At 40.8% G+C, this 21,417-nt stretch overlaps 3 protein-coding genes across 4 annotated transcripts in view; all 3 read right to left on the reverse strand.

The window, feature by feature from the left end:
* Positions 1–325: 325 nt before the first annotated feature.
* SPTSSA (serine palmitoyltransferase small subunit A) lies at positions 326–4,536 on the reverse strand. The gene is made up of 2 exons (XM_014891024.2): positions 4,356–4,536; positions 326–1,576 (listed from the first exon to the last, which is right to left on the reverse strand). The coding sequence occupies exons 1-2, from the start codon at positions 4,456–4,458 to the stop codon at positions 1,473–1,475; spliced, it is 207 nt and encodes a 68-aa protein (XP_014746510.1). The 5' UTR covers positions 4,459–4,536; the 3' UTR covers positions 326–1,472.
* A 4,827-nt stretch (positions 4,537–9,363) lies between these two features.
* Positions 9,364–13,693, reverse strand: EAPP (E2F associated phosphoprotein). The gene is made up of 6 exons (XM_014891011.2): positions 13,565–13,693; positions 12,918–13,099; positions 12,185–12,283; positions 11,738–11,861; positions 10,787–10,906; positions 9,364–9,998 (listed from the first exon to the last, which is right to left on the reverse strand). The coding sequence occupies exons 1-6, from the start codon at positions 13,636–13,638 to the stop codon at positions 9,722–9,724; spliced, it is 876 nt and encodes a 291-aa protein (XP_014746497.1). The 5' UTR covers positions 13,639–13,693; the 3' UTR covers positions 9,364–9,721.
* A 205-nt stretch (positions 13,694–13,898) lies between these two features.
* Positions 13,899–21,417, reverse strand: part of SNX6 (sorting nexin 6) — a 28,873-nt gene continuing 21,354 nt past the window's right edge. For both annotated transcript variants that reach the window (XM_014890998.2, XM_088167280.1), the window contains exon 14: positions 13,899–15,727. In XM_014890998.2, the coding sequence (XP_014746484.1) occupies positions 15,674–15,727 (54 nt within the window). In that variant the 3' untranslated portion in view covers positions 13,899–15,673. The remainder of the gene's footprint in view (positions 15,728–21,417) is intronic.

Raw genomic sequence — 21,417 nt, forward strand, 5'->3', positions numbered from 1 at the left:
CTAAGAAGTTTAAGGCTCACTGTTTTTAGTTCCCAAAACAACAACAGGGTTCTTAATCAGATACATATGAAGTTTTTAAATACAGAGAAAAACACTCTCTTCTCATGAGTACACATCTGAGGAAATGAAATAAATCTGAAAGACAGTATCTCTACAGATACTGTACATCTACAATTTCTGATGGCAACTGACATTGCATAAAAGATGGAACAGTAACAATTATTACAGGGCCATTAAAATCACAGTTCTTTGGTCAAGTATCACTTTTGGAAAGTTCTGAGAAAAGCAAGCAGCACTCAGAAACACATTAACTTCTCCAAGAAGGTTTTGCATCAAAGCTCTGCTTTTTAACTTTTATTTTTTAAACAACAACAACAAAAAAATTGTCCACTTAGGAAAGTTGTCACCATCTTACATTTCAGAATACAAAACTGAAAAAAATCCCTATTAAAAAAAAGACAGGACTTCAGCCAAGTATTCAGCTACTTATTGCTGTAGTTGTAACTCAAGTCCCTTGAAATCCCTATATTTTGGTCGTTTGTAGCGAAAACATGTTTGGAACACTAGCAGCAATAGAAAACCCCTTGAAAACCTAGATATAGTTACACTGTTGAGTGAAAATCAGCAGAAACCATAACCATTGGAACATAATAAAGCATCCTGTAAAAGTGAAGTGTAGCTAGAAAAACAGGGTTGATTTAAAGTGCTATCCCAAAGCTGTATGTGGGCCAATGCCAGTAAAGAAAAGTCCATTCCCCCCCCACCAGATAGAGCCCAGAACATCAGCACTACTTCAAACACAACCAACACTGTCTTCACTCTGCTTCAATGCCTCATCTCCCCCTCCCTCCTCCAGCAGGTACAGAAACTTGAAATAATTGCTAATTCCAAATTCAGGTGATATGCACAAATATACTGTTGAACAAAGTTTGGACAGTGAACAGTACACCTGAGTTCAGTCATACAAACTAACTTTTGTAAATAGGATTAGACGAATATATCCACGTCTGTAATATGAATCTAGATGTATTTTCTTACAAAACGCATTAATAGAAATATCCAGGCAAATACATACCATACAATAGCAAAAGCTTTAAGCCCCATTTAATAAGATGACTTTCTGATTAAAAATAGAAGGCAATTAAGATTTACTCAAAATTACAATTAAGAAAAGCTTTCACAGTGCAATATTGAAACTGTCACAAAGTTAAGAAAATACTGATATCAAAGTACAATCACAATGTTAAAGTAGACAAAACTACTATACAAGGGCATATCTTGTAAAATTAAAGGGAATGAACACAACATAGGGGACATCTCATGTCCCTGCTCTACGTATCTCATTTCCTAGTCTTCAGAGTCATAACTGTGTCTTTCGAACATCAGTAGAAATCTTGGTAAAACTAAGAGGGTCATTCTTCTTCGTAGACCAGATTTCAAAGCCCAGTTACGTCTTGAAAACACGTTCTTCATCACTGCACAATTTCAAAGTAGTGTAATATTGCCATGATGTGCTGAGGCATGAACACATAGCCTGTGTACAGTGCCATTCCAACAATGGAAACTAGCATGGAATCTGAATTAAAAGTTGAGGAAAAAAGCATTTTTAATAGAAACTGCACAAGACATCACAAACTACAGCATTAAAACTTTAGTGGTCACTATCTTATAACACTACATTTCTGAAACATATACAATCAACTGTATTCAGCAATTATGAGCCAAAGAACCTACTGAACACTGAAAACCAGAATGCTGGTAGAAAAATCAGCTGAACTGCAAAGGATGCCTTGCAAGTTTTCCACTGCCTTGTCAGTGACACAAGAGGACAGGCCAGAGCATGGGAAGTGTGATGGAGAACAGAAAATGGGCACTGAGAAAACACACATTTTCACATTCATCTTCTCAGATGTTGCAAAAGCCAGCCCCATTCAGCCAAGCAGAAAAAAGTCAACCACCACAAAAACCCAAAACAAAACAAAACTACAATAATATGAGTAGCTTTACTGAATAACACCGTTCTTATATGTGGATTACCTCCTTTTCTAAGCAGACAGCATTAGATGTTTTCTAACTACTTCACTCATAAAGCCTCAGAGCATCAGCATAGCTTCGAGTCAAGGTGTGTACTTAAATAAACACTCATTAGTACTTTACTATAAGAGATTGCACTGCAAAATAAACTTTACATGAAGCTATCAGCTAAAAAATCTGCAGATGACCACTTTATTAGCTGAACTACTAACAGGGAACTTTTGTAAAACACGTAGAGAACTGAGACCATAGCTTGTAAATTACACGTACAGTTGAACTTTCATCAAGCTCTAGAAGCTTTATCTAAACAAATTCTGGCATCAGATTACTAAAAGATTGTGGTTTCAGAAAGCTTAAGGTTTCAGAAATTCGAAAATACACAGAATGAATAAAAAGCTGTCGATTTTATCCAGCTACCTGCAGGGATTCAATAATCTTAGCCTGAAACACTGTAAAACACACCGGAGATTAACAAGCACGATAACAGCAGGCAGCAGTACTCAGTTTCCACAGGTGAAACCAGAGGAGCTGTGCGTGCTCTGCACTTTCCTGAAATCAAGGCTCCACAGCACAGGCAGAACAAGCACTCCACGATCGACTCGCCCACGGCACGGCACAGGTATGAGGTGTGCCTAGTAGAGCTGCCTGGTGTACTTATAGTCCCAGAGGATTAAACAATAAGAGATACTAAAATGAAGGTCAACTCATAAATCCACGTTTCCGTATCAGTGCTCACTCCCGATACTGGAGCACAGCCACAAACCATTAGCTCCCAAGGCCACTGTGCCTGCCCTGCATCCATACAGCACCTGACAGACGTGACCCACCTACAGCCACAGCATCTAGTTTGAGGACAAAAAAACATTTTTGCTGATTTGAGATCAGAAGTGGTATTTGTGTCACTCTTTACATTTGTACGTTATGCGGCAATTACAATATGAGAATTTTATCAAAGTAAACATGCACATGCTTTCACTTACTTAAATTTTGCACAAGGTAAAAAGGAAAAAAATACTCATGACTAATATAATTACAGGGAAAACAAAAATTAGGTTTCCTCAGTGATACAGGCATGGCATAAAAGGAAGAAGGTATGTTAACAAGGAATACAACATAAGAACCCCCACCTGAACAACTGTGCACAGTAAGTCTATAAAAACTTACTACTTCTTTTTTTACAGTAAACTCCATTTCTACTGACTCGATACAGGAAAAAAAACTGATCACACCACTGTAACTTGGGCAACCACTTTTACGTAACAAATATGAGTTTCTTTACAAAACTGAGCACAATCTCAGTAAAAGCAGCTTCTTGCTACTGCTTATACCCTTCTCTATGTTAATGTTTTAATTAATTTCTCTCTCTACCTCTCAGCCTTAACTGGCTCAGGGTCACTCATATTGAGACATCATTTTAAGTCAGGATCAAAACAGTCACACTTCAGAGAAAAATACTTGTGATGCCGCAGCAATACTTAATACTTAAATGCACTGCCTGTACAAAAGGGAGAGGTAAAGAAGCAAACCTATAAACAGTCTTTATAGAGATGCCTTTACATGAGCATCTATTAAGTTCTTCCATTCTAATACAGCCAAGGAAACTTACCAGCTCGAGGATAAATACCCATGTAATAAAATCCATGTGACAAAGCAGCATGAAAGCCTAGGCTTGCAAGGTTTTGCAGTGTGCACATTTACCTTCCTCTAGGCAAAAATACAAAAAAAAAAAATCACTAAAGACACTTATCCTTAACAGAAAGCCCGGAATTCCAGTGCGAAAGACAGAACTACCATAATTCCGAAGATATAAACTTATGCCGGAGGAGAAATAGACTGGGCTGCCAGACGCCCGGACACAGCACGCCAAAGAGCAGAGTGAGGATCATTCCCAGCCCAGGCAGGATGTTAGTTTGGAAGGGTGAGGAGCTGAGTCCCCGCCAGCTAGGAGGGGTCAAGCCTCGGTGCCAAGCGGAGACTGCCGCTCCTCTGGCCGCCGCGGGCTCCGGCCGCGCTCCCGCTGCCCCCGGCCCGGCCCGGCCCGGCCCGGCCCGGCCCGGCCCGGCCCGGCCCGGCCCCGCTCCCTTCCCGGCCCGACTCTCTCCAGCCCCAGCGAGCCCCGCCGGCGGCAGCGCCCTCAGCACGACCACGGCGCGGGCGCTCCCCGAGCACGGCGCAGAGCCGGCGGAGCCGCCACATCCGCCCGGCGGCCTCGGGGCAGCCCCGGAGCCGCCGCCGGACACAGCGCGACAGGGCGGGGGGCAGCCCCGGCACCACACACACACACACACAGCCCCCGGCCCGTCAGGCCAGCAGAAGGATACTGAAGACGGTGCGCTCCCAGGGCTCCAGCATGTAGAGCGCGGTGACCAGCAGGTACTGGTAGTACAGCCACGACATCTGCTTCCACGCCGAGCCCAGCGCCATGGCGCTCGCCCGCCCGCCAGCGGCCCCGCGCCGGGCCCAGGCCGAGCGGAGACGGGGGCGGTGCAGCCGGGACCGCCCTCCCCCGGCCCCGCCCCGGGCCCGGGCGGCCGCGGCCACCGGCGAGGAGGCGGCGCGGCCTGTGGGGCTGGTACAGGGCGCTCCCGGAAGCGGGGAGAACGGCAGGGACACACATCGCTTCCGCGGCCCTCCGCGCTGAACGCCGACATCGCGCCCGATCTGATTAAATTATGTGGCTGACCCTGGTAACCTCTCGGCCTGAGTCACACCGAGGAGATGGTGCTGGAACCTACTTTCTATCATCCTCTTTAATCTAAATTAACATTCTGGGAATCACTGAAGAGCCAAAGCCTATGCTTGGCAAGGCCTAAGGGCCCTGTTAAAAATGTTAAAAATTATCTGCACGAGTCTTCAGCTTCGTTCAGTTGTCGAACCCAAAAACGTGTCTCAGATAAATGCGACCTTAAAATAGGCCAGCTCTGTCGAGGTTAATCCATATGAATAGGAGAAACAGAGGTGATGAATCAGCTGTTTACTGTGACTGTTCCTAACGTTGCACTACCCTAAGGCACTCGGGCCCGAAACCAGAGGGTGTGGGATACCCCGGCCCTGGCTGCCGTTTGGCCCAAGGCAAATTCCCAGGGACTGGTTTGGGACTATGTGATTAGGAAAGTCCTTGGCAGTTTATGCTGGCACTGTAGAAGGCACATGTTGAAAGCCCGCTGGATGGGGATGTACAAAATCATCAGGCACCTTAAATGAGGAGAGCATGTGTTGCAACTTCCAGGCACTGGGTCCAGGCCAGTAGTCCAGACCACACATTCCAAGTGTGCACAACATCGATTAGAAACTGGAATTAACCCACTATACTTAGTCTCCTTAGTAAATCAATTTGCAATTACGTCACTGAGCAATGTGAGTCTGTCCTTTTAGCCATCCCACCCCTACCTTCACCTGTGCTATTTATACAATGAACAAACAACCACAGGAGAATGCACATTTGAGTTACTTACACAGCTGCAAAATACAACTACAGGACCAGGAGATAACAGTGAAAAATAAAAGCAGGTGGCAAAGAAAACTTAAGACTTCACTATTTTGTGTGGCAGGAATTTGAAATGGGATTTTATTCACCCTGAAGACATTTAGAGACACCTTCTGTATGCAAAATTATTTGAACTCAAGGAGAAATGAGAGCATTCACACAGCTAATACCCCAACATAAGTGCCTAAGGGAGCTGTTGCCACTATCCAAGTCTGCTGTTACTCGTTGCAGTTGCTGCTGGAGGAGTCCTGTGTTGGTGTTGCTGCTTGAGTAAACAGTGGTAATCATGAAAGGCGCCTTTCTGTATAAATATGTCCAAAGTTCAAGGACAAGCGGGGTATTCAACTAAAGTATTATTCCCATTCAAAGCTGCAAGAACAGTATCAACATGGAGCAAACGAGTCCAGTCCTTTCTGTTCCTATGATTCCTAACAAGATGCTCTGCAATTCAAGTGGTAAGGCAAGCAAAATGCAGCAGCAAGAAAGGACCTGGGATGAGAAGAAAGGTAATGCCTAGAGGCATGCCAGCTTCAAAATCTCCTACATCTGCCCTAACCTACCAGATAGGCGGGTTACTTTTTTAGTATGGTGCATGCTCATGAGAGTTTTTTTGCTAGTTAGCCCCTTACAGAAATGGACATTATTCCTCTGTATAGTTTCCCCTCCTTCACCAGCTCCATTCTACCCCTGCTTAGGGACTGTCATCACGTAATTATTTTTACTGATACCACCTGAATTGACACTTGAGCCCTTGAACTACATTCTCACGTGCTCATGTTTCCAGCAGGTCAATGCAAACATCCTGGCACTACAGAGAGCCTTTGTGTTTTATCCGGAATGTGAAGAGAGGTAAATCGAGGCCAGCATGCTCTAAAGCACAGACCATATTCCCTGTTGCATGTGTGTGTGTTCTTCCACACTTCTACCAATAAACAGTTCTCTATATATTCAAAATTTCCTGTGTACACCTCTTGGCTCATGGCACACAGTAAGAATTTATCCCACTTCACATGATCCCACAGCTATCTGACACTGCAAGTTAGACACTTCACTAATGAGCCTGAAGGCAGGTAGCAAAGATGAGATTGAAATCTTGTCTCACTCATACCCCAAGTCTCAGAACCAGTAGAGCTCCATTAGGTTGCATATGCAGAGGAAGGCACATCGTACTGACCAGCCACGTGCTCAGAACTGCATCAACAGCTCTCTATCAAGCAGAGGCTAAGTTTCTGCTGATTTGAAAATAATAATTCAGTGTTTTTCTTATGTAATCCTGACAGAAGAACCAGCGTGTTTATTTCTTCCTAATCTCATGTAACAGCATAGAATGAGCATGTGTAGGTCAATAAAATACCGCACCAGGGACTACAAAAGGTAACCAAAGAGTTACAAGATTTTTTTATAATCTAAGGCACAAAAGATGTTATTCAGGTCTCTACCTCCTAAGTTCAAATATTTCTGACACTTCCTTAAAGCACACATAACTAGTTATTCCTAGTACTATTACAAGAAAAAGCACAAAGACTTTTTTTTTCCAGACAGACCCTTGTTCAAGGTACAGTTAAAAATATAAGAGATATTAATTACAAATAAGAAGCAAGACTTGCCTCTTGGGCACATATCTGAATGAAGATAGGGAAGGATCCAGTATTAACAATACAGTGGCTTCATAAACATAAATACCAAGTGCCTCCATAAAGAAGTTGTAAATATATTAAAGAAACAGAAAAAGCATACAGACTGGTTCTATGGTAATAGATCTGACTATAAATTTCTTCTTAAAATGTATCATCATAAGGAAAAAGGACAATGAAGTCCAGTATTTTCTTCATATACATATTATCATGTACAACATTTAGCTGTATTCTAGGCATTACTAGGCATGTTGATATAGATGATCAGTGGCAGAACAGTTCATGCCAGCAAAATCCATATAAGCTCATCTTCCACTCTGTATAAAGAAGTTTCAGTTTTTTCAGATCTTAATGAACCAAAAATCCAAATATCATAACAATTTCTTCTTTATCAGTGTCCTGGTTTTGGCTGGGACAGAGTCAATATTCTTGTCCATAGCTTGGATTTAGTCTGAGAATAATGTTCTCACAAACACCCTGATGTTTTGATTGTTGCTAAGTACTAAGGCCCAAAAACAGGCCCTGACTGAAGCCTGAACAACAGACCCTGAGCCAAAGTTAACCTCTAGATGAACATTCCAACCAAATGTTATGTATATATTAAGTCATTAATAAAGTATTGTTATATGTATTCATTTATTGGCAAAACATGTATTTACCTTCTGTATCTAGAAACACGGTAAGGCTTTATTTGGGGGGTATAGGATCAAAGACAATGCTCTTGTTTCCTCCTGGAGCCCTGGTGAGGCTTTAGGGAAAAGCCAATAGAAGAATGAAAGTAGATATTATGTCAGCTTGTTTGTTTAACAGTATAAAATCTGGGCTACTGTCACAGCAAAGTCAGGGGAGCCTCCTGGCCTGCAAGGTGGACGCACCACTGGAGTTGTGTTACTGGGCATGGTTCTCCAGACCTTTGCTGTGACAGCTTCCTCCCCAGATGATGCTTTGAGGATTTGGATGATGGTCAAGTATTAGGGTAACTTGTGATATATCTTTCTTAATCACTATGGGCATTCTTTTATACTAACAATTAGGTGCATTGCTTACCATATCCTTTTGTAATTCTTTGCTAAGGATTATGTGCATTGCATAGCCTATCCTTTTGTGACTCTTTGCAGTTTTGCATTATAGTAAATTACACTGTTCATTAAGTTGGTGTCTGAATGTGTCTGTCTCTGACCCTGCTCACTGGCAAAACACTAAGTGGTACTTATGATAAGTCAAGGACTTTTCAGTGTCTCATACTCTGCCAATGAGGACCTCCACAAAAAACTGGGAGAGTATGGCCAGGGCAAGTGACTGAATTGGACAAAGGGATATTCCATACCCTAAAATATCATGCCCAGTATATAGAGTGGGGCAGTTACCTGGAAGGCAGATGATCACTGTTTAAGGACAAACTGGCTCTCGATCAGCTGGTGGTGAGCAGTTGTGTTGTGGTGGGTTGACCCTGGCTGGACACCAGCCACCCACCAAAACTGCTCTATCACTCCCCTCTGCATATGGATGGGGAAACAAAGGTCCATGAGTTAAGTATTGGGAAAGCTCACTCACCGAATACCATCATGGGCAAAATACAATGAACTTAGGGATACTAACTGAATTTATTACTAACAAAATCAGAGCAGGATAATGAGAAGTACAATAAATCTTAAAAACACTTTCCCCTAACTCTCCCTCCTTCTTGGGCTCTACTTCCTTCCCCACCAAAGTACAGGGAGACTGGGAATAGGGTCAGTTCATCACCTACTGTTCCTGCCACTGCTCCAGGAGAAGTCCTTCCCCTGCTCCAGTGTGGGGTACCTCACACAGCAGAGAGAACTCCACTAACTTCTCTACCATGAGTCCAGCCCACAGGCAACAGTTCTTCCCACACTGTTCCTATGTGGGTCATTTTTCCAGAGTGCAGTCCTTCAGGCACAGCCTGCTCCAACATGGGCCTGCCACAGAGTCACAAGTTCCATCAGAATACCTGCTCCAGTGTGGGCTCATTTGCCATGAGTTTGCAGGTCCAAATTTTCCTCCCCACTGGGGGAGGGGGCAGGGGGAGTGAGCAAGCAGTTGTGTGGCCTAGTTGCCAGTTGGGGTAAAACCATTAACAGACCTCGTGTGCAAATCTACCAAGAACAACAGCCTAATGACATCATATATTCTGACTGAATGTTGTTTATCCCTTGCTATAAATATAACCAGTGCAGCTATGGAAAATCAGTTACTATAAAGTATTTATTCCAAGAAGGTGTTCTAATACACACTGAGAAAATGAATGGATAGTATATATACAGGGAATGATCATAATATACAGATCTTAACACAGTATTTACAAAATATTCAATCCCCACTAATACAACCGCTTGATGGTGGGAAAGAATATTGCTCTCATATACACGCAGTTAACTGTATGCCTTTTATAAACTTTGCAAAAAGTCCAACCATTATAAAGTTCTCAGATGAAAATGTACATTTCTAAGACCACATTTTAAAAAAGGCGAGTGTGCCTGCATTTCTAACACTTTCCACACTCTTAAAAACAGCACGGGATTTTTTTTCCCCCTGCATTTGCACATTAGGAGTGGCTGGCCAGAACATTGAAGAAGTGAAAAACTTCATCTTTATCCATTACTGCTACTTCAGTTGAGCACTCAGTACATAACACTGGATGGTATATTTCTTCTTCTTCTTCTTTTTCTTCTTGATTTGATTGTATAGAGCCAATTTCTTTGCTGTGCTTCATTTTCTTACTTCTTCTCTTTACCTTCTTTCTGTATTTCAGTATTTCCTCTTTGTTAACAACACAGTTCATCACAAACATTGCTCTGTACTGTGTTTTGTAAGATTCATGTCTATGGAGAAGGGGAGAAAATGCAAGTCATATCATTCATACAACTCTGTTTCCAAGAAATCTGTTACCATCACTGCAAGTGGGATTAAAGATATGAAGTAACATGCTACAGGGCTGAAAGCCAAATAAATAGGAATTTTATAAACAGAAGTCACAGCTACAAAAATAATAAAAACATAGAATTGCAGCCATCTGTTGTTTTTAGAAGACATTTTCCTTTCCTTAGCACGGGTTAGCAGCACTAACTAGGGCTGCAATACACTCTTCAGATACTGAAGAGTGGCAAACACACTGTGGATTCTCACCTGAATACCTTCCTGGCACTTTTAAATATAACCCAAAACTGTAACTGCTAAGACTCAAACCAAGTAAGAATAAGCTATCTTTATTTTGCTTAATCCTCCGTTAACAAGGCATTTTTAGACAAAAATAACCTGGAATAGTTTTATGCCTCTAAATATCAAACCAAAATATATATAGATAGGTATCTCTGAAATCCCCAATATGCCTGAAATGCCTGTCGAGTCTCTGCGATTTTTTTTTTAAATTTACCTTCTCCACTCTGCTAACATTTTACCCTATTCTTCCACATCTCCACGCTGCAGGTTAAACTGATCATCATTCCTACAAACCAGCATCTAACCCTAAATCTGACTAACATCTACTTGCCTTCTGTTATTAGGGCTACCCTGCAAGACAGAGTTGATAAAAATCCGTAGATCAAACTGAATATACTAACAATACTACTGACCAAAGTCAGAAAGACCCCTTATTGTTCACTGTTGTTACCTCTGGCAGTCCAGGCACAATGTTGTCATGCAAGCAGGGCAGTTCAGAACAGCATCACTATTTGGAACAGCTGCAGGTTTTGCCTGACGCTGCTGTCGTGCTCTTCTCTGGTTACGGTATCTATCAATTTGAGAGAGGGGGAAGCAGAGACAAAAAGTGTGATTACATGCCCTTGCTGCTGGCCATGTCAATTCAATGTCAAACCTTTCTTTGCATTAAAATACACCAATTAATACTTGGCACTTTCTGGACACCATTTTCATTAACTCAAAGAACATAAATGAGAAGGTGAGGAGAAAACACAGTATCTTTAGATTAACAGTGTATTTTCATTTGGTGAGACAAATACATTTAACATGAGAATTTGTGCCCAATAACCCTCTCCTCTCCTGACAAAGCAAGTATCTCAAGTGCAATCTCTGCAGGCGACATTCATTATTTTATTCAACAAATTTAAGTGGAAAATTTTACTTCTGCTTCAACAACAATTTCTCTACTTCAACTTTTAAAAAATCCTCATTAAAGTAGCTTTGTATTATTCCTGTTTTCTCTGAACGTTTTGTGGCTTGCCAAATTCAAAGTTTTCTAAAACCAGAAATACAGTATTTATCAGGAAGAAATATTAATCAGCAATCAAATAATCTTGCAACGCTTTAATTCACAGCATGGTTGTTTACATGAGATCTACAGACGAAACTGGTGTAGAGAATTAGGAAATCTTGATTTAAAAAATATTAAAGTTTTGTGTAGCTTTGAAGACTCAACTTCCATTACATACACCTAAAATATTTTCCAGGCATGTAAGTTTCTTATGCTTTAAGTTTATATATAAAAAATAGTTTCATTGCATGAATTTGACAGCATTAGCTTTTTCTCTACATTTACCATTTTAATTTAAAACTTTCAGTTGATGTTAAGCATCTTACAATTCAAGTATTCATGGTTGCTTACCCTCTCCTCTGTGAGTCTACCCACTCTTGGTCCCTACTGTCTTCTTCTGGGTCATACAGGAGCTCATCATTGGAGAGAATCCGACGTTGCTGATGTTTTCTGTTTTTCCGGACATCCTGTGTATCTGGAAAAATTTGTGCATGAATGTGTTACATCCATCAGACACAAATTATCAAAATATACAATTTTTCATTCAAATCCTTGCTATAAATCTAAACTGAAACTCAAATGCCTGGCTCATCTCTCCTCCAAGTGCATGGCCCCAAAGCATTACACTGGGATACATCATAAAATTGCAGGAACTACACTGAGATGATACAGGCTGGTAATTCCCCTCAAAAATGATACCTTCAAAAACAGCCTCTTGACTCCCTCAAGAGGATTTTACAGGATCTGAGACAGTGAGTGGTACTATAAAGATGCCCTCCTCTTGCTTTTGTCATTTACCTATTTTATCTTCATCCTCTGAATCAGAATCGAAGTAAACGTCATCATAGTATTTTGAAGTGCTAGCAGATCCAGTCAGCCCAGTACTCGAGGAAGTACCTACAGGTGAAATTAGAAGTGGTAAGAACATCCCACTAAAAGGTGTATACAGCCCAGAGTACATAGCCCATAACAAACCTTTACTTTCAAGTTACTCTGTCCAAAGTGCTCTGTTCTACCTAAGTGTGTTAAGTAACAGCTCTCCCAGTTTATTCCACACCCTTATCATTCACATCACTTGTGTTACTTCATTTACAGGCATTCTCAGAGCAGAGCTGCTCCCTCTCCCTCAAAGATGAACCTCAGGTACCATGTGAAGGAAAGTTTCAACACTCCCTTTAGAAACAGAGGACACCACGTCAAATATGCCTATCTCTGCCTTACATAATACTCATAAGACATCTTTAGTCATGTGGAAGAAATACAGGTGTGGCACATTGTTTCACGAACTTTGATTACAATAAAAATCACTAAAAGAAGCCCCCCAAGATTTCAGGGCCACAGAAGTTCAAAATACTTGATGAACAAGCAGTCACAGCCACTCTGCACCAAAATTCTTATTCTGTGCTGTATGGATGTGGTGATGTAAATATTGCCAAATATTCTTAACTATACAACCAAAACCTAAAGATGATTTGGCCACTAACACGTAATTCATGATTTCACATGCAAGCAGATGTTAAGTGTGATTCACCTATTTCGGGTGATTTCCATGTGCCTTCCATAGTTTTCATGGTGGTGTTCAGTTCTGCTTCCATCTCCTTTTGGAATTCATCGTCACTGGAAGACTCGCTCTCGCCAGTCAGGCACTCCCGTATCAGCTTCCGCTTCTGGTCAGGAGTGCCATGTAGGAGCACATCCACCTCATCCTCTGAGCTACGAACATTTAAGTGGTACACACTTAATTACTACAAACAGGCTGAAACGTGGGCATAGTCACTTGGAAAACGAACATCTGAATTGTGTGGGCGCACTGGAAAGCACGTGCTCCTATGTTTACGGGCAATGTACATATTAAAACACTTTATTGGCTTAGGGATATTAAAGGAGGCAAAGAAGCCTCAGCCGACTGCGTGCGGCCTGCCACAATGCCCCTGCAGCTCTCGCTCCGCGCAGGGAGCTGCGCGGTCAGAAATATAAATACGCCGCTTTCAAGGAAATCGCCGTGGCTGATGTGAGCCCGATCCTGCTGCGCTCCGCGGGCAGCCCAGCGCCGTGCGAGAGCCCCAGCGCTCGGGGCATGGCACCCCCAGCGTCACTGCGCGTCCGGGGCAGCACAGGCCAGGCGGGGACCGGGGCCCGCCGGCCCGAGCCCACCCCCCGGCCGGCAGCTCCAGGCACCTGCTGAGCGCTCGTTCCTCATCGCTGGGCTCCTCCACCACGTAAGGATCGTCCTCCTCCCGCAAGCAGCTCATGGCGGCACCGCTGCTAGCCCGCAGCCAGGCCCGGCCCCTTCCGGGCGCCGCGGCGGCTTCCGGAGGCCGAGCCCCGCCCGGCCCGGCCCCGCCCCGCCGGCCCCACCCCGCCGGGGAAAGGCGCCCCCGCCGCCACGGCCGCCTCCCGGGCCGCTTCCCTTTTCTCCTTGGAGTTACAAGTCCTCGGATCACGTTCCAAGCACTTTTTTCCAGAGTTACCGAGCCAGAGTTTGAGCTTTAAGAGACACACCCAATACCAAGAGGCTTGGAAAAAATTTAATAAGCTAGTAACACTCAACAGCGAGGACTAATCTAAAAACTGTTCCCACATCCTACTTAAAATATTTACAATATTGTTAACGATATATACATTGTCATCGTTGTCCCTTGTAGCCTATTTATAGATGAGTTCCTTAGGAATTATACCTGTTATATCTAGAAGATGAACAGCACAGTATTAGTGTAGTAGGCATTGCTGGGAATACTCTCTGTACTATGTAAATGGCCAAGACCCACTGGACACTGGTCATCGAAGCCTGAGGTGATGGGTACATGAATCAAAGCACAATGCAAACTTCTCTGCCTCTGCAATGTTCTGATGTGCAAGGCAGCAGGGTAAGTATACTACACTGTGCAATTCCCCCTATCTGAGAAAAATAAACCCCACATCTCCGTGCGGCAGTACAGGGCATCTGTAATCACACAGACATTGATTTATACTGATCTGCATTTCCAGCCATACCATTCACCCAAACTTCGCTGCTCCACTGAAGGACTACAAACAGCATATATTGCTTGTAAAGCAGCAATCCCACTGTGAAGAGCAGTTCATCAAGTAAAGCCTAATTTTATGACATCGTGAAATTACACAACATAGCAGCACCTCTTGGAAAAGGGTCACAGTTCAAGGAAGGGAGACCAATCAATACAACTAACAATATTGGATTCATAGCTCTAAGTCTTATTTCCAGTTAGCAGAATGAGATTCTTTTCACACATTTCTTTATAGGGGATACCTTCACTTTTATCCTGAAGCAAAACATTTTATCTGTATCACAGTGGGGCAGTATTACTTTTCACTGATATTTTATGCACCTTCTGAACTCCCTTCTGCTACTTTATTTCCCCTTTCTCAGAAGAAACTCAGGAAGATCTCTCAAACCTATTTCTGCCAAAGAAATTGCAGAGTCAGCCACCAAGCTCAAAACAATTTAAGTACACTGGATAGGAAAGTCACAGACAAACAGATAAAACCTGAGAATGCAAGTGAAAAAGTACTGGGCGAGTAGCGTCAGACCAATCCAATACTCAGTCAATGGTTTTTACACGATGAATAGAGAAAAAAAAACAAATTAATCTAATTTACTAGAAAATACTAAGCTTATAGATGATACAGTGTCTGCATCATTTTAGAAAAATCACTGATTTCATGGTTTATTTTACAATAATTGGATTAGTCTACAAGTTAAGGCAAACATACTAATGCATCTGCTTTTCTTTTTAAATCATAGTTATAAAGGTTACACAAAGTTCTCCAAAATTTCTAAGAAATGTTCACAATTGAAAAAAAGATAAGTTTTTTGATATAAGTACATGGAAAAAAACCTAAGTGTATACAATGCCATTATAGTAACAATATTCAAATATCTAATGGTAATATTTAGGCCATTTGAACAATGTGCTTCAAATGGTGATCTTCAGAAATTACTTACAAAGGTAAATAAGATTGAAGCCGTATCATAGTATTCATAACATGAACATTATTATATTGGCTATTTTCACAAAACCCGAGCATTTGGTTTCTGAACAATGAAAGCATATAATGATTAAATAAACATGAATATGTATGTGTAACAAGTATGCTGTTCATATAGTCTGGAGCTACTTTCAGGTGTTTAATTCTTTTGAAAGAAGAAGCTTGCTTATGTGCACTTTGTCAAATGTTTTCTCCAGGGAACTGTAAATGCCTATTTAAAGTCATGAAAACAAAATCCAGAGGAGGGCAGCCCTTGTTAGTGGGAGGACGGAACGTAGCTTATGTGTCACCATTTAACACTGCCAGGCAGCTCTGCAGAAGCTGTAAGTTACCCTGTAAAAATAAAGAAAAATATCACCACATTTGTCTTCTTTCTTTTAAGCTTGTGACAGAACTGTGTTTTTAAAATAGCAATTACACCACTAAAGAAGAATAGACAGATTTTAAAACTTATGGAAAAGTATGTGTAACTTTTGTATTAGAAGTTTTTTTGAATGTAGGAATATAGTATCATAGAAATAAACAAAGCCACCTTAAGACTCCAAAACAAGCACTTAATACCCTTTCATGTTTCTTCCTAGAGGTCTAGTCTGGCTACAAAAACTATTCATTGCAGAACACTCTCAGCAATGAAATTGACAGTTGCAAAGTATAAAATATTTTATATTGTACGACCATTGCTGTCTCTAGAATGAAATTCTCAATGTGTAAATTTTCATGTGTCACACTGAATACTGTATTCATCAACAAATATTAAACAATTCATAGCACTTGGGATCTCCTTGTTTATAGCGGCCATTCGAGCTGACAGCTTTGTTCAAGGAGGAGACCCTGGTAGAAAGACAGCAGACTGATCTACATGCTTAGCCAGGTGATTTAGCCATCAAATTGAGATTAGCCATTACAGCTGGAGCTACAGAAGTGATTATCAGAACATTAACTCATCTTAACTCTAAGCCAAGTTCTGGCCTTCTTTCCAAAGACAGTTTTTAATCTTATTTAAAGCGTTCTGGCTCTTCCATAAAAATATACAAGCTGATTTTCATGTGTCTGAATGAATTTAAAGAACTGATATCCTCGTGAATTAAGAAAATGTGATTGACAAGCCAGAATTTACTTTGCAGGAAAAAAAAACACCAAAACAACCCAGTATTCATATGTGCATTCATTTATGCTTACATCACTTTAAACTACTACCTATTCACTATTAAATACCTGTACTACATTTGTTCCCAAATCTGAAATCTCTGTGTAAGAAAAAAGTACTGGACTGTTGACAGTGTTAAGAGTAATTCCTATCAAGTTCAGATAAAATGGAGGAACAAAGCAGTCTGAATGCCCAGTTATGAACATGGAAGAAACTGCTGACTTCTAAAAATGTTTTTGGATCAAAAAAGAGACCTATAAAGAAAACTTCAGACACATAAAAACATGTAAGTATCTGTGATTTGTATGTTTTCCATAAACAGTCCACAGAAGTCCTTAAGAATTTATAATTACTTTTTCAGTTAAAAGCACGCCAAGTGACTTGTGATAGATAAGCAAGATGTTCATCTTTCAGTCTCAGAAGGTCAATCATAATTCTATGCCCCTTCAGGTTCTTATAATCCAGATTAAGCAATTAACTGATTTAAAGGCTTGAAAACAGATTCCCAGCTATGTCTACTAAATCCTCCTCAATCTTATCCAGAAGGCAGCAATTTCAGATACAGCTTCAACAGCTTTTTTGTCTCTTTATGTCTACACTGGCAGAGGACAGTCACAAGCTATTTCTTAGAAGGCTTGTAATTCAGTGACATGAACAAGTTCTATATAAGCAAGATACATGGGGACTTGGTGGCCCATCTTGGTACAGGATTCATAAATTTAAGGTCTCTGTAACTGAAAAGCTGATTTTTGACTGTAATGGATTAATGATTTGAGAGGAATACTTCAGTCTGAAGTCTTCAGTCTTCAAATGGAATTCAATCTGACATACACTTATGAACTGCACACATTACCTGTAACTAAAGTGTGACAATAATCTTTTGGTCATCTTATTACGGAAGTATTAAGTATATTTGTAATTTACAGACCATCATGTAGCACTCTTTAAAAAAAAAGTTACCAAGACATCTGTGCTGGTTTTGGCAGTGGCTAATATGATAATAATAATAATAATATGGGGATGTGTTTTGGACTTGTGCTGAAAATGGTAATGATAACATAGAGATGATATCATTATTGCAAAGCAGCTCTTACACTGCCTTTTCTGCTTCTCGTACTGACATGCTGGTAAAGTGGCTGGGGGTGCATGCGAGTTAGGAGGGGACACAGCTAGGGCAGCTCACCCCAAGTGACCAAAGGGATATTCCAGACCATATGACATCATGCTCACAATATAAGGTAGGGGAAATAAGAAGGAAGAGAGGGGCATTCAGACTGTTGTCTTCTCAAGTCACTGTCACACATAATGGGGCCCTGCTCTCCTGGAGATGGCTGAGCATCTGCCTGCCCATGGGAAACACTGAATAGAATCCTTGTTTAGCTTTCCTTGTGTGCACGGCTTTTGCTTTCCCTGTTAAACTGTCTTTTTACTCAACCCACAAGTTTTCTCATTTTTTTGAGTTTTAGTTGCCAGCTGAGGTTAAACCATCACAACATCCTTTACACCTCAGTCATTGCCAGATTAAGCCAGCCAGTCTACGAAAATTTTCCAAATAGCACATAATTCATTTTCATTAGATCAAATTTACAAAGTTCACAAGAACCACCTTACTTAAATTATAGTAAATCAAGGACAATAGAAGCTGTGAGCCATTACTTCTTGTGACTGCAGTATCTGATATACTTGACTTACATCAGCAGAGCTTGAGAAAGCATTCAGATTCAGAAAGTGTTTCTTCCCAGCTCACACTCCTAAGCTGTAGATATTAAAATTACTGGCAGAACTACAGTGACAGAAAAATCCTTTTCAGGAAAGAAAGAATTACTGACAAAACATTTCAGCAAATCCCTTAGCACTGCATTTTGCTTACTTCCTTCTTCTGTCAGTTCCAAACATACATCTGTTGCTAGTACCACAAGAAATTCTTTTTCCAAAAAACCCAGAGAGGCAGGAGTGTATATATTAATGGTTGTGGAAAATACAGGTTTCTGTTTATTTACGTGAAGGAAGTGGCTGCCTTAGAGCATTCATAGCCTTGGCTGTACATTTAGAGTCTTCTGACATGTGAATATTAACTAAGTATATGATTATAACCTTAGCAGTTTAACCAGCTTCCTGAACATGAAATCCAAAACAGGAATACCTCAAAATCGAAGCATTTAAAATACTGAACAGTACACCAAGTGCAGCTTTTGCACCAAAATGGCCAAAAACTTACTCAGATCTTACATTAGCTACAGCTGCATTAAGTCATGAAGAAATACAGAGCTAGCAAAACAGAAGCTAAGCACTACCTAGGGGGATAATCAGCCAGAATGGCCACAGAAAAAGAAACATCAGTATGTTTAGAGTAGGTCACTGACCAATGATAATCTCAAGCTTCAGTTTGGCAGCTATTCTAAATAAATCTAGGGTACATGCTGCTGCTAAGAAGGCAGCTCTCTTTTATTGCCAGACCCTCCCAGCCAAAACTGTGTGTTTTGATACAAGGGATGTTGTGAAAACAAGACAAAGTAAAGCTTAGGAAAACCCAGAGCAACTTTCAGCGCCTTCTTACTATGCAGCTGCACACGTAATTGTGCCAACATAAGGGAAGAGTCATACTTCATCATCCTTCCTGGCAGCAGTCTGCCCTTTCATCAACTTAAAGCAAACTCAACCCACAGTCTGATTTTTAGCTTTTTCAAAAGTCTTGAGTTGAAATTCAAAAAGGATAAAGGATATTAAAAATATTTCCAAGAAGTATGTTATAGGGAAGTAGTGTGAACATAACTGGGCAGAGAGGGTTTACTTAGAATTTGTATATGCAGTGTCCCTGATTTGCTGAGTTTATTTCCCTATGGCCCTCAAGTCTTTTAGAGGTACAGGCAAGTATAGCTCACAAAATGCAAGCCTCAGAACCTTCTCTCAATTCTTTGGTCACTCCGACTTCTGTGCAGCAGCCCCTGTATTTTGGGATTTGTGTTTTTCTTTCCACACAGACCAAGTAACTCTAGCAGCAAGTCAAGCAGCAGCCTTCACTGTGTCTGAATTCCTCCAAAAGAGCCTCTCAGGTGAGTTTAGCACCTACAGCTACATCATATTTCAACTCCGTGTTTTTTGTGCGAGGCAGCTCCAAGTCCAGAAAACACATGGCTAGACTGGTTCAGAAACAGATGCATCTGCATGGCATCTGGTCTGGAGGCACTCACTGCTGAAAAAGAAAACCCATAATAGAAGATTTCGAGCAAAAGGCTGCGGCAGTGAGACCTCCTCCCTACTTCGCATTTTTGCTGGAAGCAAACACTTTGACTTGGGTAACAGGTCATGTTGCTAAGTTTGTCAGCAGCTGTGCTCCACACTGGATTGACCAAGTAATTGCCACTTTGTTGCTATTAAAACTTCACATGCCTGCCTTCAATAAGTGCAAAAGCACAAAGACAGAGACTGGCAGCATCAGGCAAAGAGCCAAGAACCTAGAAGCAAGGGGCTTTTAATCTGACTTAATTAATTGACTGCCTACCTGAAAAACACAGCTTTCTTTCATGCTTCTACTAGTCCTCTTCTGGCTGTACTTCAAGAGGAATTAGATGTCTAGAAACAGCCCAGCTTAGCCTAGGCAAAAGCTGGGCTACCTAGTCCTTGAAATGGGAGCATTGTTCATGATTTGCATTTCAGTCATATTCCTCTAACAGTGCTCTTCCCACATCAGGGCACAATATTACGTAATATATAAAAAATAATAATGTAAATAATATATAATATAAATATATTACTATATTAATATAATATATAAATAAGAATAATATATATAAATAATATATAAAAAGATAAATATATTAATATAATATATAAAATAAAATTTTTTTTAAAAACAAGAAACCAGTCTTTTAATAGCTTCTTTCTTCCTTTTATTGAACTAACATAGAAAGACAAGGTAAGTCACAGACAGACTATTCAAAGAAATGCATGTTAAAGACAAGCTGTGGCAACGAACTAAAGCTAAAAATCTTCAAGCACTTCCAGGTATACTGAAGACACAAGAAAGCACATATCAAGTTGAAAGTCATAGAAATTAAACATCTTCCCCCTGCATTCTGTAGTTATTAGCTGTCAAAATCCAAGAGAGTATTACTCCAACATTGTGACTTGCACAGTTAAAAGAAGTGATTCTTTAAGGATACTTTAGAAGACAGAGACATTGTCTAAGCATTCCACTTCAAGGCATGTGGAGACTTGAGCAAGAGTCAGTGGCAAGAGATGATGAGGAGTCAATGACTGAAGCAGGATGGAAGCATTCCCTTACTAAAGCACAATATGGCAGATCAATAAAAACTGTTGCAAGTAAGACCGGACTATTTAAAGTAAATACTTTCATCTGAAAAAGGAGTCATGTGTTCCACACATTACTGATTGCTTTACCAGCAATACATATCTCATTAAGCTGAACTTATATCTACCTTTTTAAAAAAAGTCCCCCAAACAACCTTTTTTACAGTGCATTGGTTTTACAAGCAATAGGTTTAGCAGAATGAAGAATGACGCCAACAGTACTGAAAAGAGTGTAAAGCAGCAATACACCTCTTAACAAGTCATTTCAACAGATATATTCTGAGTTAATTCACAGCTTCCTAACCTATGCAGTTTCAGATTTGAAGAGAAATGCTAAAGAACTGATTTTTAAAAGAAAGCTGCCTCCACCTATAAGACTGTTCAAATAAGACTGTTGTAGTCATCCATGAAATCAAATAATTTGTGAATTTTACGGGCAGTACAGGCATCTTAAAGTTCTTTTCCAACAAAAATTTATTTGCCTGAAAAGTCTATCTGCAACATGCCTCTTTTGCTAACGGTTTAGAGTTGAAAGGCAAAAAGGTTCAAAAAGCACACTCAACAT

This window comes from Sturnus vulgaris, chromosome 6, assembly GCF_052056855.1.
Source record: "Sturnus vulgaris isolate bStuVul1 chromosome 6, bStuVul1.hap1, whole genome shotgun sequence".
In the NCBI taxonomy this organism is placed as follows: domain Eukaryota; kingdom Metazoa; phylum Chordata; class Aves; order Passeriformes; family Sturnidae; genus Sturnus; species Sturnus vulgaris.